The 18,657-nt window shown below is 38.7% G+C and overlaps 1 protein-coding gene and 2 pseudogenes across 2 annotated transcripts; all 3 read left to right on the top strand.

Annotated features, from left to right (window-relative positions):
• The first annotated feature begins 2,387 nt into the window (after positions 1-2,387).
• On the top strand, positions 2,388-5,102 carry LOC137743908 (L-type lectin-domain containing receptor kinase IX.1 pseudogene; annotated as a pseudogene). Its single transcript, XR_015953485.1, has one exon. The product of XR_015953485.1 is annotated as an L-type lectin-domain containing receptor kinase IX.1 pseudogene (transcript).
• Positions 5,103-10,766: 5,664 nt separating this feature from the next.
• On the top strand, positions 10,767-12,771 carry LOC137743730 (transcription factor MYC4-like). The gene is made up of 2 exons (XM_088680056.1): positions 10,767-11,589; positions 11,903-12,771. Exons 1-2 carry the CDS (start codon positions 11,127-11,129, stop codon positions 12,655-12,657), a joined length of 1,218 nt encoding a protein of 405 aa, XP_088536182.1. The 5' UTR covers positions 10,767-11,126; the 3' UTR covers positions 12,658-12,771.
• Positions 12,772-16,610: 3,839 nt separating this feature from the next.
• LOC137742809 (L-type lectin-domain containing receptor kinase IX.1 pseudogene) lies at positions 16,611-18,135 on the top strand (annotated as a pseudogene).
• The last annotated feature ends 522 nt before the right edge of the window (positions 18,136-18,657 follow it).

Here is an 18,657-nt window from a genome sequence, read left to right as displayed (position 1 = left end):
ATGCATGAAGGAAAATCAGTGGGACTCTATATAAAATTGTCCCAATAACGAGCTAAGCCGTGACCAATATTCCTAGCAACACCCTTCAATTATCGCTGGAGGGTTTCTATGGCCAATCCATGGCGTACTCTCATCGGTTCAGTGGCCATTGTCATCAATAGCCACACCTCAATCAGTGCCCATTGGCAAAACTTCTAGCAGTGTTGGGTTTGAAAAAATAAATCACCCGACTAATAATTCTGTCGTATCGATGTTAGCCTTAACCGTGCCCATAACTCGACTTGTGTACACAAAATTGCCACCACTAGACTGTCTACAATGGGAGGCCTAAGACACTATCTAGATCGTTATATGTTGATGTGTACAACATTGACCCCATAGATTTTCGAAATTGTTTGGTAATTTAAAATGAGACAAAAACACTGTTTACTTCCCCAGTAAAAAACTGGCCCAAGGCTACTACTAATCTATGGGCATTTTACCCTCAATAGCCAACGTTAGATAAAATTGAAACGAACAGGCGAATAATCAATTGGCTGAATAATTACTAATTGAACCGTTTTTTACATGGATAATTCTTGAAGAAAACCTATAAATTAAACGAGAACTGAACGTACGCGATTCTTGACTTGCACACCAAAAATAAGAAGTTCAGTAAGAGCACTTCCACCGGGGGTGGGATAGGCCGGCACACAGCCAAAAAAATGGCCCAGCACCTAGGGAAGTCTTTCCAGCCCACAGGATTGCCTGGCACCCAGCCTAAGCTGGTCTCCAGACCAGCCCAAAATTGATAGACCTTGGGACCGACCCGTATGACACCATGCTGACGTCAGGGATGGACTCGGCGGCTTGGATCTACGGATGTGATGCAGTCGTGAAGTGTGAGTCCACCATGGTGGAGAGAGAGAGAGAGTGTGCATTCGAACCCGGAGAGGGATTCAAATCGCTGAGAGAGATCTAGCAACACCAAACCCTTGGACCCGCAAAAGCGAACAACGGGAGAGAGATCTAAGGAGAGCTCAAGCTCTCGGCTTCAATGGTAGGACCTCACACCATGCACTGATGCCGCATGCAAGGCCATGGTTGGGTTCCTTGAGCTTTAGGGATTACAAAAATAATATTTTGTGTTTGATTTGTTGAAGGTTTTGAAGAGGAAGGAGAAGGAGAGCTCACGGAAGTGAGCTTGAAAAGAGAGAGAGGGGGAGAGAGAGAGAGAGAATAGAGAGAACCGGTCAAATGATTGGGTAAGGAAATAGGTTTTTAAAACCTATTAAAATCATTATTTTAAAGGTCCAATTGGAGATTCATTTTATTTAATCATATTTTAATAAAATGGATTATGCTATTTTTTGTTAGGGGTAGAGATGCATTTGGCCTATTACTGTTTATTGGGGTCTATCACTGTTCACTGAGTGGATAAATGGGCTGGGTGCTGACGCAAAGTCTTTAGGGATGAAATTACTCTAAGGACATCCTTACTTTAAAAAACATCTCTAAATGGGTATATAACACTTATTAAATTACACTTGTTCGCTGACCAAAGTGATGGAACTTATAAGAAGTTATTCAACAAGACGCAACGTACTATGAAGAAGTAATGCTATAAGAGTCGCCTAAAGACTCAGTTTGGTCTTCTTCAGGACCAGCAGTAGAACTAGACAACAATGAGAGTACTACTGGAGAAGCTATTTTTGTGGCCACCTCTGCATAATCCCGAACTTTTCCTCGGCAGTCAGTCAATGAAGAAAGTTGAGTAAAACCAATAGGTAATTGTGCTGAGTAGCCCAACTTATTTTACAAGTCCTTGCAATTGGTTCCTCCTCCCATTAATATGGAATTCATTCTAAAGAATCGAGTTATCAATTGTCATTCTATTTCGAACCCTAATTGAACTCATCTATTCCATAACTTTGGCTCGTCAACCACGCGAAAAGAAACAATATACACACATTTAAACCTTCAATTCAACTCTCTCCAACTCTTGATTTCCTTTTAGGTGTTCCTGGCTGACTACCCAACGCTCATTTAAGTCCTATTATTTTTCGATGGGTAAAGGAATGACATGTTTGGGAAGCACTTCTGTTTACAAGAGTTTTCACTGGCTAGAAACGGTTGATTAATTGCATAACCAATGGTTGTATTAAAATCCTAGTGTTTCTTTGGATAACACTTGCAAAATGGTTGCTAAAGAAGCATCGAGCTATGTTGCGCCATGACCGGTCCGTATGCTATATATATGAATAGTGAAACTTGGAGAAACTAGAGGAACTATAGATGTCATTTGGCCTTTATTATCATTCTAGCTAGCAGATAAATGCCGACATTGCCATATGATTATTGACCTACTCTTTTATATATCAAGTCGTTCAAGTTTGGCGCTTAATCCACCAGGAGTCCAAGACAAAACTTATTAGTCCTCGGTCCCCACACCACAGGACTCGCCCACCTATGATCTTTACTGGTCCCGCCCTCTTGAATAAGTAGGAACAGATGCACAAGGATGGCTGGCATCTGCATCTACCCAAAGTAAATTATGAAACAAGTCCAACTAAAATGTCAATTTGGTCGTTCTGATGAAGTCTGTCTAGAAACGAGTATCTCAATTTGAACAGGTAAGCAAAGTGCTGCTGATAAAAGTACTTTAAAAAATTGAACTGATCTACTTTCGCTTCTGTATTTTAGATGATCACAATTTGATCTGTAAAGCTTGCCAAAAAAAAAAAAAAAAATTGTTAGAAATGATTGTCTCACCAAGGCATCTCAAATTTCTCCTTCTTCTGTTGTCTCAATTATTTTCTTGTGCATCTCCATTATCCTTCAACTTCTCCAACTTTCCAAATGGCATCAACACCTTATCTCTCGAGGGAGATGCTTACATTGATGGAAAATTCCTTCGACTCACCAAAAGCACTGTTGACGACGTACATGACCAAAGTGTCGGTCGAGCCACCTACAGCCAACCCTTCCTCCTCCGCGACAAGGCCACAGGAAAGCTTGCCGATTTCACAACAAACTTCACGTTTGTCATCGATTCCCGAGGCAAGACACCCTACGCGGACGGACTAGCCTTCTTTTTGGCACCAAACGGGTCCTTACTCAACAGCACAATAGGCAGAGGCGGCAGTCTAGGACTCCCCGTCGACAACCTTCCCCACAACGTGTCAAAAAGTCAGTATCCTTTTTGGGCGGTGGAGTTTGATATCTACCGGAATGAAGTGACGTCCGTGGAAGATCCTGCCGGAGATCACGTCGGTGTAGACATCAACTCTGTGAAGTCTAAGATGACCGAATCGTGGAATGGTAGTATTACAAACGGACAAGTCAATAGTGTTGGCATTAGTTATGATTCTGCATCAAACCATGTTGGTGTTGTTTTCACAAGTTATGTGAATGATGTTCAAGTGATGAAGCATATAGATTGCAGGGTTGATTTGAATGAGATTCTCCAGGGTTGGGTCATTGTTGGGTTCTCCGCTGCAACAGGTTCTCTGACTGCTGTGGACAAGATCAAATCATGGAGTTTTAATTCAATTCAACTGCATGAAGAGAATGCAACGAAGAACACTTCGGTGGTTCCTGAGCCGAGCCCCATTGTTGACCCCAAGTTAGGAAATGGGACCGATATAGGACTAATTTTTGGGTTGGGTGCCGGTGGGATTGTTTTCTTAGTTGGTGGGTTGGGTTTGGTTTGGTTTTTGATCTGGAAGAAGAGGGGAAGTAGTTCAGAAGATGGAATGGTTAATGACTGGATCGATGAGGAATTCCAAAAGGGGACAGGCCCGAAGAAGTTTTCGTACAGAACATTGGCAGCATGCACGAGTAATTTTGACGAAAGAGAGAAGCTTGGAGAGGGAGGATTTGGTGGGGTTTATAGAGGCTTCATAAAAGACTTAAACAAGTACGTTGCTGTGAAGAGGATATCAAGCAAGTCTAGACAGGGGATGAAGGAGTATGCAGCAGAAGTAAGGATCATCAGTCGGCTAAGGCATCGGAATCTGGTGCAACTCATTGGTTGGTGCCATGAAAAAAGAGAGCTCTTACTTGTCTCTGAGTTCATGTCCAACGGCAGCTTAGATTCCCATTTGTTCAAAGGGAAAAGCTTGTTAGCTTGGGAGGCAAGAAACAAAATTGTTCAAGGTTTGGCATCCGGGTTGTTGTATCTACACGAAGAATGGGAACAATGTGTGCTGCACAGGGATATCAAATCCAGCAATATCATGTTGGACTCAAATTTCAACGCAAAACTTGGGGATTTCGGGTTAGCTCGGCTTGTGGACCATGGAAAGCAATCACAAACAACAGTTTTGGCCGGAACTATGGGTTACATGGCTCCTGAATGTCTTACCACAGGAAAGGCTAGCAAGGAAACAGATGTCTACAGCTTTGGAGTTGTAGCTTTGGAGATAGCTTGTGGGCGAAAACCCATTGATCCCATGTCGGGAAGGAGTAAAATGAATATGGTGCGGTGGGTTTGGGAGCTTTATGGAGAAGGGAAAGTCATTGAAGCGGCTGACCCTAAATTGTGTGGAGAGTTTGATGAGAAACAAATGGAGTGTTTATTGATTGTTGGTTTGTGGTGTGCTCATCCGGATTACACGATCAGGCCTTCGATACGACAAACAATTCAAGTGCTTAATTTCGAAGTCCCATTGCCTACTCTCCCGTCAAAGATGCCGGTGGCTGGCTACTTTTCACCACCGCTAACATTGTCAATTTCGTCTACTGATACTACAGATTTGGAAAGAGGTGAAACATATTCTTCAGGTTATCGTTACAACACGAATTCCTCACTGTTCACTAAATCATCTGCATCAAATTCTTCTCTATCAGCACACTTTGGTACACAATAAATTTTAATTTAATGATTCTGTTTTACGTATATAGAATTTGTTTAGTAATTTTTATTTTATTTTATTTTATTTTTATGTTTGATTATATTGTATATGCACTGGAACTGGAAAAACAAGAAGTTCAGAGTGGACAAGCTCGACTCTGTTCTCCAAGCTGACTGTTCTACCCGTTTCTGTACTCAAAGTATTTAAAGAGGTCTTTATCAAATTCTAGAAAGAAAGAAAATTAGAACAAAAAGATTAGCAGAAAAACCCAACTTTCAATTCTGACTTCTGAATGCTAATTGCTGACCATTTCCATTTTTCAAGCACTCCAATGAATTCAATTCATTTTCCATATTGTACAAATTTTCTTTCCAAAATACATTTGCCCGGTTTATTAATTCGTTAACTTTGGCCCCGTCAACCAGTAGCAGATATCCAGAAATATGCTTCCTTACGGTGATGTAGAAACTCTCAAATATATATTTTTTTGTACAAGCAATGCTGAGGGAAGGTAGGTTCAAACTCAAAACCTCGCATGCAAAGTGAAATGCACTTAAACCCTAAGCCAAATATATTGTTGTAACTAAAAGAAGTTTTGGAGTTTTAGTTAAGTATTAAAGGAAATGACTCTAGTCTTTTTCATTAGCATCATATTTTTGTTTAAGATGAAAGAAGCTCCCAAATAAGAATTAAGCTTTCAAAATTAATGCTTGGGCTGCTAATTAAAAGGGGCAATTTTAATGCCTTCGTACCAGTAGTTGTCCTCGTCTCGACCTCCTCTTCGAGGCATTTAATCGAACAAGTTGCAGACTTTCTCCAAGTTGAAAGAAAAGATCAATTCAATTGAGCAATTAGATGCGAGAGGACGATGGAGTAGGCGCGACAGCCTGCACTGGCCCCTCCGCCACTGCCGTTGACCACACAAACAAAACAAAGCAATAAATATATAGATAAGAAATTAAATCTGAAATGTACAACATATTAATATAGTCACCTTGTCAACTTCAAGATATCGTGGTCTTCTCTCCTCAGTAATGCTTATCTAAGAACGTAAATAAGAGGTCCTGTGAGGATCATTTTAATTAAAATTGTCATATTAATTCAAGGTAGATAGAGTTATAAGCTTAAATCTTTGATTTATAAAATTGTTTCACCCAATCAATTCTCTATGAAAGGGTAAACAACACGTTTACTCTTATGTCGTCCTCGTCTATACCTCCTCCTGTCTCTCTTTTTCGGGGAAAAAAAACTCAAATCGTTTGATGCTGAAAGGGTTTCAAGTACCCTCCATATACAATTCATTCGCTTGGCGTATCTAGAAAATATAATTACAAAAATTAAAGGAAATTAATTTATGAAATTAAATGTAATATAATTAAATATTTAAAATAAATTGTGAAAACACTTATTTCGTCGTACTAATTAGCGTCGTTTTCATGTCTACTTGCGGATGCTAACAGTGCTTGATGCCATTTGTTCAAACTTGGCTGAAGATGTTTCTTCCATCTTGAAGAACAACTCTCGTGGTTTGTGGTATTCGGTGGAGCGGTGCCTTCGTAGAACTCTAAGTATTTTTTGGATACACGAATTCAAACACTTTCACTTGTTTGAGAACTCCCCCTCAAACTATCTTTTGACACCCATCTATAAGTCCTGCAAAGAGCTTCATGTTCTTTTCGGGTCCAAGCCTACCTTTCATTGCAAATGAGGCCAACTGAAAATTATTGAAAAAATTGAAGGAAATATTATTGGAAGAGTTAAGAAAATGTGAGAATTGAAATGGTGTAGGAATGGTGAAATTTTTGTGAGGAATGGTGTAGGAATGGCTTATGTATTTATCGGAAAAAATGAGAATTTTTTAGAAATTTTTAAAAATATTTTGGCCTAAAAAAAAAAAAAATTCAAAAACTAACAATAACTGACGTCAGCTAGCCATTGGGGTTTGAATGGGAGCTCAGCCCAAGGTCGGCTAGCTAACTGCTTTGGGCTGGCCGGTTGGCCTTTTGGCCCTTTTTTGTTCAGTGGGGCCCACGAACCCTTTGGCCTGGCCCTCGATTGGAGACGATTTTCGGGCTATTTTTGGCCCTTTGAACCTTTCAGTTGGAGATGGCCTACGTGCAAAAGAGGAAGAATCTTTACAAGATGAGCGGCATGCCAAACAAGTGAAGACGAGAGAAGCCCTAAATTGGCTAATTTGTCAGCTACTGTATTCACTTCTCAAAATGTATGAAAGCAACAAAATACCCGCAATCGAAAAATACAATTTTTCCAACGTGTCTGGAAAAACCAAATTCGTAATACTAATTACCTTGTTTAAAGAAAAATAAATCTAAAAACAATCCAAAGAATAGATCCACAAGGGAAAGTCGTGTGAAAATATTGAAATATAATTTTAATTCTCCGACAATAGCGCCAAATCTGAGGCAGTTTGCCTCTCCTTGTTCATAGGCAAAAAAAAAAATGACAGAGAGAGATAGAGATGGAGGTAGCAAGGGGATGCATAAAAGATGGTTAGGAGGAAGACATGGATGAGTTTGTCTCCCCGGAGAAGACGACGTGGATTTGTGTTTGTGCTTTTTTTTCTTCATTCAGTTTGCTAATCAGAGATTTGTTTAGTTGGAGTGAATTTGGATGACATATGATAGGAAGTATTATAGCTCCACTAAACCGAAATTAATCATTGCACCCATTTTTTGGATTGGCACCCATCAAAACACCTTAAATAGGTTTCCAAGCACTTGTTCACCACTTCGGTTTGTCCATCACTTTAGGGTGATGAACTAAGCTCATGCACAGTTTTGAAACTTGTAGCTTGAAGAACTCTTTCCAAAAGGTACTAACAAAGATGGGGACCCTATCACTCATAATGGTGGATGATTGACTTTCCGTACATAGAGGCAATCAAAAAATAAAGTCCATACTTATCTATGTTCATACTTGTTCAGGAATAGGAAGTAGTTTTAGCAATCCAGGAAGGGCTATAGTCTCATATTTGTTTGACTGACACACATTGCATTCAACCACAAAGTTCTTTATATTAGCCTGCATGCTAAACCAATAGAATCATCTCTTGATTCTCTAAAAAGTCTTCAACACTATGTGGTGACCTGTTACTCGAGTTAAGTGGTGATATTCCATTACCAGTGGAGTTGGTATCATCTTCTTGAGTTTTCTGTAATCTTCATGCCTAACGTGTGTAGACATGTAAATTTCGTTACATGCAAATGATGCATCACAAAGCTCCACGTGGCATATGACTCATCACAAATGGGCAAGTCATCAATGACATGTGGCACAAATCAAGCAAAGGAAGAATAAAACTTCCCCAAAATTCGGCAAAGGAGGGGGGAATCTCTCCTTAAAATCGGCAAGGGGTCAAAATTGCTCCCAAAACCGGAAAGAAGGCTAAAGCATCTTCATAAAACAAGCAAGAATTGAAGATTGCTCACAAAATAGGCAACAAGACCTATAGATTTCGGCCAAGCAAGGGAAAGTGGTTGAAATTAAGACACAAAACATGCCTAAATTTTCCCATGGATGAATTAAGACACAAATCAAAGCCAAATCCATCCAAAGGCAAGCTTTGAGAATTCTATAAATACAAGGTCCTAAGACAACAATGAGGTTGACAATTTCTACATTAAAGGGCCAAATTCTCACAAAAGGAGAACATCTGTCAAATCTTTGAAGACTAATACGCTGCCAAAGCCCTCCTCAAAGAACGCACAACCAAAGCCCAAACTTTCTTTCGACCAAAGCCGAAGCACACCCTTACAGAATCAACAAGCACTTGTGCCGATTCCTTCAAGATGTTGTTGCAAGCTCAAAACTTGTAACGGTGTTCGATTCAAGATCAAGTTTTTAAGACTCTTGAATCAACGAAATCCTACATCAACGCTACCTTTGCCGCAACCCAAAACCTAAAGTAAAGATCATCCACGCATTGTTTTAAGCTCAAAACTTGAAGCAATTGTTCAATCGTTCTTTCGAGATCAAGCCATCGCAAACCTTGGATCAACAACCTATGTATCTACATCAAATTTGAAGATTGAATCAGAGGAAAGTTGTAAACAAAGATTGTAACCCTACAAATTCATTAATACAAATCTACTTTGTAAACGTGTTCTCGTTTCATTTGATACAGAATTTTCGTATTTACAAATTTGGCACACCCGGTAGGACCTCTCTGCCTCTCATCTCTGTCTTCAAATTTGCAAGAAGCGCAAATGGCATCAAGAAAGGATCAAGTTGTTCCCGCAATCAACGCGAAGAATAAGTACATCCTTGCTGCAAATGGTGGCACTTTGGGTGTCACAACCCGAAGTAAGGCAAGAGTTCTCTTTGCCGTGCCTTCCACCTCTACATCAAACCTGCCAAATGAGCAAGAGCATCCGAGGCACGAGCTTACGATCACCTTGGCCTCGCTAAGGGGGCCAAGGGAAGAACCGAGTCTTTGACCTCCAATGCCGACTCAAGCAGCAGCTCATATCCTATAGCCATGCAATTCATGACTACTAGTGCTACATTAATCGAGGAACAGTTAGCTCAAATGAATGAAGCAATTGCAAGGTTGACAAGGATCGTGAAGGAAAAGGACTTGCAAATTGCCACATTCATCAACCGTTTGAAGGCGCATCATGACAAGAAAGCTGACCACAACCTGAAAGTTGATTAACCAAAGAAGGAAACCGAAGAGGAAAAGGAGCCGTTACTAGAGAAAGCCAAGGAAAAGCTCAAGGTAGACTGAGCTACAACACTCATGAGATTTATCTCTATCCAATAGCTGCAAAATATGATCACCAGCATGATCAAGGCACAGTACGAATGAAGCTCACATAACTCCATGTTGTACTCAAAGCTATGCTCTAAGAAGATTAACGCCTTGAGGATGCTAAGAGGTTATCAGCCACCAAAATTCATGCAGTTCGATGGAAAGGGCAATCCCAAACAATATATTGCCTATTTTATCGAAACCTGCAACAATGTTGGGACAGAGGGAAACTACCTCATCAAGCAATTGATGCGCTCGCTAAAAGGTAACGTCTATGATTGGTACACCGATCTTGAGCTCACGTCTATCAATAGTTAGGACTAGCTTGAAAGTGAATTCCTCAACAGTTTTTACAACACTTGCCGTACCTTAAGCATGTTAAGTTGACACGTACAAAACAGTGGAAGGATGAACATGTCGTTGACTACATCAATAGATGGCATTCATTAAGTCTAGATTGCAAAGATCATCTTTCTGAAACCTCCGCCATTAAGATGTTTGTTCAAGGTATGCTCAAATGAATGAAGCAATTGCAAGGCTGACAAGGATCGTGGAGGAAAAGGACTTGCAAATTGCCACACTCGTCAACCGTTTGGAGACGCATCATGACGAGAAAGCTGACCACAACTTGAAAGTTGATCAACCAAAGAAGGAAACCGAAGAGGAAGAGGAGCTGCTACCGGAGAAAGCCAAGGAAAAGCTCAAGGTAGACCAAGCTACAACACTCATGAGATTTATCTCTAGTGATATTTATTTTTTTTAATATTAAAATAAAATTTTAGCATCTGTTCATCAAATTTATATTTTAAAATATGTTATTGTTCGATCTCGAATCTACAACCATGTGTTGGTATGCTATTGGTATTAAGAGGAATGACAGGAACCGATCCCTTATTAAAAAAATAAAATTAACATATTTCTAATTAAAAAAACAAATTAAATGTATTATGTCACCGTGTTTATAACGTTGGCACCATTTGCACCAAAGTCCAAACAGTGCAACGCTCTCCGGATAATAAAATAAATAATAAATAATAAATAAAATAAATAATAAATAAAAAGACAGTGCAACGCATAAAGCTAGGCATTGGTTCCCCTACATTTATGCCCACAACCAAATCACAAAAACCACACCACTCACTGAGAGCCTCGATCTCTTAGTTTCTTAACTCTCTTCTTCCACTGCTCTGCTTCTCACCCTCCTGTCTCTTGTTACATAAAGTCCTCTTCTGTAGCAAAACCAAACTAGGGAAAATACTATGGAAGAAATCATATCCTCAAGCTGTCCACCCGATTTCTGCCAGGAAACCACATTTCAACAGCGCCTACAGTTCATAGTTCATAACGTGCCTTAGTGGTGGGTGTATTCCGTTTTCTGGCGAGCCTCCAAAGACAGCAGTAGTGACCAAGTTTCCCTGTCGTGGGCTGGCGGACATTTTCAGAACACTTGCGACCACTTGGCATCGAAAATAAGCAATCAAGTGAACCGGGAATTTGAAGCTCTTTTGCATGATGACGTGATGGATTTGGACATGAGGCTGGTGGATCATGGAGATGTCACTGACTCCGAGTTGTTTTACTTTTACACCGTTTCTTTAACCCAGTCATTCTCTGCAAGCCACGGTAATAATAGTGACAACATTCTCGGCAGGGCATTTGGTTCTGGTGGGTTTGTTTGGCTTGCAGGTGACCATGAATTTCAGTTTTATGAGTGTGAGAGAGTGAAAGAAGCAAGAATGCATGGAATCCAAACTTTGGTTTGCATTGCAACTCCTTGTGGGGTGGTTGAACTGGCCTCTTTGGACGTGATCAAAGAAGATTACGGTCTAGGGCATTTATCAAAGTCGCTGTTCGGATCAGACGGCAACAACAACAACAACAGGAGGCTCTCAAAGCAGCAGACCAGTCGTGAAGGCAATATACTTGATCCTATCCTAGAAAATGAACTGTTTTCAGCAGATCAAATTGAACTGACCCGGCAAGGTATGCACCAAAACTTATGTTAAATTGGAGAGCCGTTCGTTTTTTGGTACTTACCAAATACCAAAATATGGTACCTAATTTGTACAATGTTCGAACTTGCTTGGTTATTTGTCGATATTACCAAATAGTGATTAAGCTCTGAAATGGCATGGTCAACGATTAGTACCTAGTACCAATTACCAAACATTTTTCTTTCCTTTTGGTCATTTACTAAGTACATATTAGTTGCATAGGTCCATCAGTAAATTACACTGCGTCACCTACGTGTAATACACCTAATTTAACATGATGTTCAGTACTTCTTTTTTTCCAGATGCAGGTGGAATAAACGAAGCTGCACCTATCAATGTAGGAGGGTCATCACCAGAATCACCTTCTAACTCCGTTGGTAATTTTACCTCCGAGAATTCTAAGAACAAGACTCGATCAAAAAACCGAGGAAGGTCATCAAACAATGGAGCTGCAAGTAGACAATCACAATTGTCAAACCACGTTGTGGCCGAGAAACAGAGGAGGGAGAAACTCAACCACAGATTCTGTGTCCTCCGGTCAGTTGTTCCCAATGTGTCCAAAATGGACAGGTCCTCTTTGCTTGCCGATGCCGTGGCGTACATCAATCAACTCAAATCAAAAGTTGAGGAGTTGGAGGCCAAAGTCCAAGAACAACCACAAAAGCCTAAAGCGGGCAATAATACAAGTAACAATCTTGATCATCAATCCAGCCAAAGCACCAGCGCTATAGTTGACCAGCATCATTATTCTAATATTAATGCTAATAATAATACTATTAGTAATAGTAATAGGGCAGCTGCTGCTTCCGTTGTGGAAGTGGATGTGTACGTGAAGGTTATGGGGTCAGAAGCCAAGATACGTGTTCAGAGTCCGGATCAAGACTACCCATATGCTAAGTTGATGAATGCACTCAAGGGCCTAGGGTTACAAGTTTACCATGCAAGCATATCGAGCGTGAAAGAGTTGATGATTCAAGATGTTGTGGCAAGACTGCCTTATGGGTTCACTAGTGAGGAGGTATTGAGAAATGGTATTATTAAAGGATGGTCCCATTAGAAACTATAAATTATTTTATTTAATTTTCTAATAAGGACAATGATTTTTCATTGAGTAGTGCTTGTTGGACCTCGAAGTCATGTGTAAGTTGTCCCTTAGGAAGGGGGACCCCGGAGGAGATCAAACATTTTAGGTAGGACTTGTACAGACTACTGAGTAGTCTAACTTTATATTTATTAAATTAAATTAGGAAAATATTTATTAACAAATAAGTAAAAATAACATTTTCCTAATTTAATTATAACTATTTATTTTTTGTACTATTGCGCAATTCGAATGATAAAGAAAAATTGTAGTTTGTGTTGATTTTTATTTATTTATTTTAAGAGTACATTTTCTTTTCATATGATGTGGAGACTTGCTTTTTCACCTTTTTATTATTTTTTTTTATTTTTTTGGGAAGTGGGTAAATTTAATTACCAAACACAAATGAACAGTACAAGGTCCAAAGATACAGAAGCATAAACAAACAAAATAGGACCTGCCAAACTAGCCCAAAAGACCCAACAAACAGTATAGGCCCAAGCCCTAGAATACAGCAACAGAAAACCAAAGCTTCCCTTGCAGCACCCGCCACCGAGCATCCCTACCAGCACAAACATTCGCCACCAACCAACTGACACCTCGTCGTTACAACATCCAACCACGAGCACCTGTCCGAACACAACCACACATACGAGAACCAAGAATCATGTAAAGGAAGCCCGTGGGATTCCACGAGCAACACTGCCAACAAAGGCAGATAGTGAGAAGGTGGTGGTGTTGAACACCCAAGCTCATTGGGAACACCGAAACTCTACACACCATCTCGAAGAACTGCAACAAACTGCGATTTTGAAGTGGCTGTAAATCGGAGCAAAGATGAGCAAGGAGGAACGCCGATGTGGGTATGAAGAAATTGGCAGATTGGAAAGGAGAGCAAGGGAAAAATAGCAAAAAGGAAGACAACAGAACAAAGAAATTACGACCACCAACCCCAACAACAAGTCACATGTAAATATCTATAAGAGAGTGGTAAATTTTATCATTTTTTAAAAAGAAAAATAATGAAAATGGCTTGAAAACTTTAAGTTTTAACGATAATGACAAAATAAAAAGTAAAATGAATAGTACCATGATTGACTTTTTAATGTAAAAATGTGATTTTTTATTAAAGTGAACAGTACTAAAAACTTTTCATTAAAGTTCCCTTTTTTAAAACGCAGAAATAAATTCCATCTTTAAAAGTGTTCATAATTAGTATTGTATGTGACAGTTTTATAGTACTTAAAAAAATTAATTCGTTGCAATCAACTTTTTTAGTTTTAGTTTTCATCTTAAAATATTATTATCTAAAACTTGTCTCTTTTACTAAATTATGGCTGCATAAATAAGTGCCACCTAAGTTTAGTGTTTAGTAACTCTAGATAAAATGAGACTTTTAAAACCTAAGTTAACAATTGAGACCCTTTTTAAGATAAAATTTACTAACTCTAGCTAGATGCTAAGCAAATGTGTTTGCGTACCTGTTTGTGGATGCAAATTTCTTACTCCTTGTTCTTGGACAAAATTACACTTACAAAACAAATAACACCTTAGGTCAAGGCCAAGAGCCTTACGCACCTACGATGAATGGAGGTGGGGGGACTTTGGCCGAAGAACCTCCGATGCTAAAGTTAGAATTTAGAGAGAAGTGTTTGGAGGGCTTTTGGGAGTTTTGTAAGAGTGTGGAACTAGGTTTTTAGAGAAAAGTGGGTCATATTTATAGGGCATGGCCGGTCATCTTTGGAAAAAGAGTGGCCGGCCCTTTATGTGTTTTTGGGTGTTATTTGGTGATTTAATTAACAATTAATATATTGATTAGGAATAAATATATTAATTGGCTAATTAAAAGGAATGTTTTTTGGGAGGTTATGGAATGAAAGCTTAATTGATTAGCTAAAAGAGGAAAAAAGAGGTAAAAGTATATGGAATGAAATAGGTTTTGGGAATTACCTTGTAAAAGGGATTTAATGAGATGAATTTTGAATTATTACCTTTTTTGGGCATTTTTGACTTGGTTGAGGGATAATTGCCCGCTGCTCGCGCGTAGGAATCCTAGAATGCCTCAAGGGTATTTTTGTCCTCTTTTATCCAAAAATCCACGTGTCGTCTTGTGATTATTTTTGGCTCCAGATTGTTCATTTTGTATAGGATAATATTTGGGTACTCACTGTTTGTTACTCACTTTTTAATTTTGTTCAATAATATTTTAACATGTTTTATTGTTTTAAAAAATAATTGACATATTATTAATTTTTCTTAGGTGTTAAAAATCAAGGAACACGTGATATTTTTCAATTGTGAGCTCATAAATGAGTACTAAGTGTTATCCTTTTGCATTAAGTGTTTGAGACTTAATCTAACAAGCCATTAATAAAACTGAACCTAATAATTTTTTTTTTTAACAAGCCATTTTTTTTTTTTTTTGAACAAATGATTTTTTTTACATTAGGGGAAGAGGGTGGGCTTAACGTCATAATGGGGTAGCAATAATAATGTATTCGCCTTTGGCGAAAATCAAACGTAAGATCTCACACTTACAAGTAAAGAGGAGTATTACTACACCGTAGTACTAAGTGCCAATTGAACTCCTCCCTCCCTTTAGTGAGAGGTTTTATGTTCGAATCTTGTGGATACCGAATTCGATACCAAATTAGGTTGTATGGCTTAACTGAATTCCTCCATTCTCTAAGTGTAAAATATATTGTTATATTAAAAAAAATTGGCTACTGAACCTAATAATTGTTAAAACCGCATACAAGTTGGATTAGGACTATGCCTCATTTTGAGCTGGATAGAACCGAAAAAAAAAAAAAAAAACCATTTATAAAGAGTGTTCATAGGAGACAGATATAAAAATGTCCTATTATATTTGTCAATAGAATCACAATCTGTCTTCTATCTCTTGGAAAAGGATCCTCGTCGGATCATTTTTGTGAGGATTCCGAAGATCCCGTGATCATGACCGTTTATAATATATCATATGATCAGAAATTATTTTAAAATTTAAAATTTAAAATTAAATATAAATAATACCTATTTTTCCCTATCTTTTGTGTAAATATAAGAGACAAAAGTTTGTCGTCAGTAGATATTTACCTAATATAGTACTCAATATATAAGAACCTTTATCTGTTCCAAAATGATTTTTACTTACCCTTTCGTTTTGTTGTATTTGCAATTCCTAGCTTTTTTTTCCTTGGAAATTAATATCAAATTTGAAATTTCTGGAATCTAGATTAATTTGAATTTCAAAAGTACGGAAGTTGTACGGCTTCACCTATATCAAGATAAAAAAATATACCATATCCATGGCTCTCTCTACATAATCCATATTTTTATAGCACTCATCTTTGTATTTACTGTATTTTACGGGAATTGGATATGAGAAAATAGAACCATATTTGAGTATTTTGTCACTTATTATTACGGTTTAGTAATATGTTTTTATTGGGTAAATGTTATGAAGATTAAATTTGTAGAAAAAATGTTAGAAAATAAAAGATATGGAAGTTGATGATTGGTTTATTACTTAATCGTTGATAAACGTGTTCATTCTTATTGATAACACATCATTTAATTTACAAATTTTGTCTTCAAATTTAGTCTCTTTAGCATTATCTATTTTTATTACATGGTTGATTTGAGTGAGTACTTGCAGGGTAATGTTGTCGTTGGGTTCTGTGCCACAAGAAGGGCTTTCTTTAGCCCTGCACAAGTTCAACACATGCATGGAGTATTAATTCGACGGAACTGCGCGATGAGAATACGATGAACAACGTGCCGCCAGTGGTTTCTGTGCCGGCAGAACCCCATTGTCGAGCATGGGAAGGAAATGGGGTCAATGTCGAACCAGTTCGGTTTTTCGTTGGTGGTAGTTTGTGGTTTTGGTTGGTGGGTTGGTTTTGGTTTAGTGCATGTAATAAAAAAATCTAACTGTTTCCTTCACTAGCTTTCGAAATAATACAAATGATACCCAAGTGGATGTAATCAGTTATCTTTCCTACACGGTTGATCTGAAACAATACTTGCCGGATTGGGTTATTGTCGGTTTCTCTGCTGCAACAGGTAATGAAGTGGCTGCGCATAAGGTCGTCTCATGGAATTTTACATCAACTGCTCTGGTTGATTTGGATGAAACAGACAACACACCACTAATTCCTGCACCAAGCCCCGGTGTTCAACCCAAGTCAGGAAATGCCAATAGTGGACTCCTGATTGGTTTGGGTATTGTCGGGTCCCTAATCTTGGTTGGTGGGTTGGGTTTGGTTTGGTTCAGTTTCTGCAAGAAGAGGAAGGCAGTTGAGGAACGTGATGAGAATCCTTTTCTTAATAACTTGATCGATGAGGAAATTGAAAAGGGGGCTGGTCCGAGGAAGTTCTCTTACCGCGAGTTGGCTCAAGCGACAAGTAATTTTGAGGAGGGCAAGAAGTTGGGAGAGGGAGGATTCGGAGTGGTTTATAAGGGCTTCATAAAAGACTTACACTCATATGTTGCTGTTAAGAAGATATCAGGCGGATCTAAACAAGGGTTGAAGGAGTATGCATCAGAAGTAAGGATCATCAGTAGGCTTAGACACCGGAATTTGGTACAACTTATTGGTTGGTGCCATGAAGAGAGCAAACTACTACTCGTCTATGAGTTCATGTCCAACGGTAGTTTAGATTCCCATCTTTTTAAAGAAACAAGCTTGTTATCTTGGCCGGCAAGATACAAGATAGTTCAAGGTTTAGCCTCTGGGTTATTTTATTTACATGAACAATGGGAACAATGTGTATTGCACAGGGATATCAAGTCTAGCAATGTTATGCTGGATTCAAACTTCAATGTAAAACTTGGGGATTTCGGGTTAGCTCGACTTGTGGACCATGGAAAACAGTCACAGACAACAGTTGTGGCGGGAACCAGGGGCTACATGGCTCTGGAATATATTACCACAGGAAGGGCAAGCAAGGAATCAGATGTCTACAGCTTTGGAGTTGTTGCTTTGGAAATAGCCTGCGGGAGAAAAGCCATCGATCTCAGTTTAGAAAGTAGTCAAATTGAAATAGTGGAGTGGGTCTGGGAGCTTTACGGAGAAGGGAAATGTATTCAAGCAGGCGATCCAAAACTCAACGGACATTTTGATGAGGAACAGATGGAGCGCTTGATGATTGTTGGGCGGTGGTGTGCTCACCCGGATTTTCATTTCAGACCTTCAGTACAACAAGCGATTCAAGTGCTTAACTCCGAAGTTGCATTGCCTAATCTCCCATCAAAGATGCCGGTGGCCACCTATTTCGCTCCTGCAACATCACTCTCAATTTTTTCCACTGACACTATTAGTTCAGAAAGAGGTCAAACAAATTCTCAGGATATTGTTAAAGCACTCTAATTCTTCACAGTTCACCCCATCTTTCGCAACAACATTCCACTCCATCGACAACATTTCAGTCTCCGCAATAATCCCAGGTTAAAATCGTGATAAAACCGTATTCAAATCTTTCATTCAAACTGATACGATTGACAGCATTGCTGCATTTGTTTTGTAAATGTTTTAGTTGTTTACTATTTTGAAGCTATATCTTTAGACAATTCTATATAAATATATATGTAGCGAAGAAAATAGGTGAATACAATTTTCCAAAGAAACCCTAAATGATTTTAGAGTCCAACCGTCAAATGATTTTAGATTTTAGAGTACGTATTCATCTATTTTGGAGCAAAACGCGGTCAAATGGAATACAATTATATATATATATATATATATATATATATTTCAGTCCAACTGTCAAATGATTTTAGATTTAGTGATTTTTGGTAGATATGATACCTAAAAGATAGATGGTTCGGATCATTGAACATTTGGAGGTGGGTTAGTCTAACCGTCAAATGGGTTCAGATTTCGGTGATTTTCAGTAGACATGATACCTAAAAGATAGATAATTCGAATCGCTGAACATTACAAGGTAGGTCACGCAAAAACGTGTGTCAATCAG

Source organism: Pyrus communis, chromosome 11, assembly GCF_041283825.1.
Source record: "Pyrus communis isolate YQ-2024b chromosome 11, ASM4128382v1, whole genome shotgun sequence".
Taxonomy (NCBI): Eukaryota; Viridiplantae; Streptophyta; class Magnoliopsida; order Rosales; family Rosaceae; genus Pyrus; species Pyrus communis.
The sequence above is the reverse complement of the archived record's forward strand: the minus strand, read 5'-3'. Positions and strand labels throughout refer to the sequence as shown.

What these genes read in the sequence shown, in the direction of transcription:
- LOC137743730 (XM_088680056.1), top strand. Translation starts at nt 11,127, where the DNA reads ATGGATTTGGACATGAGGCTGGTGGATCATGGAGATGTCACTGACTCC. An exon ending in AATTGAACTGACCCGGCAAG is followed by an intron (nt 11,590 to 11,902) that starts GTATGCACCAAA and finishes CTTTTTTTCCAG; the next exon opens with ATGCAGGTGGAATAAACGAA.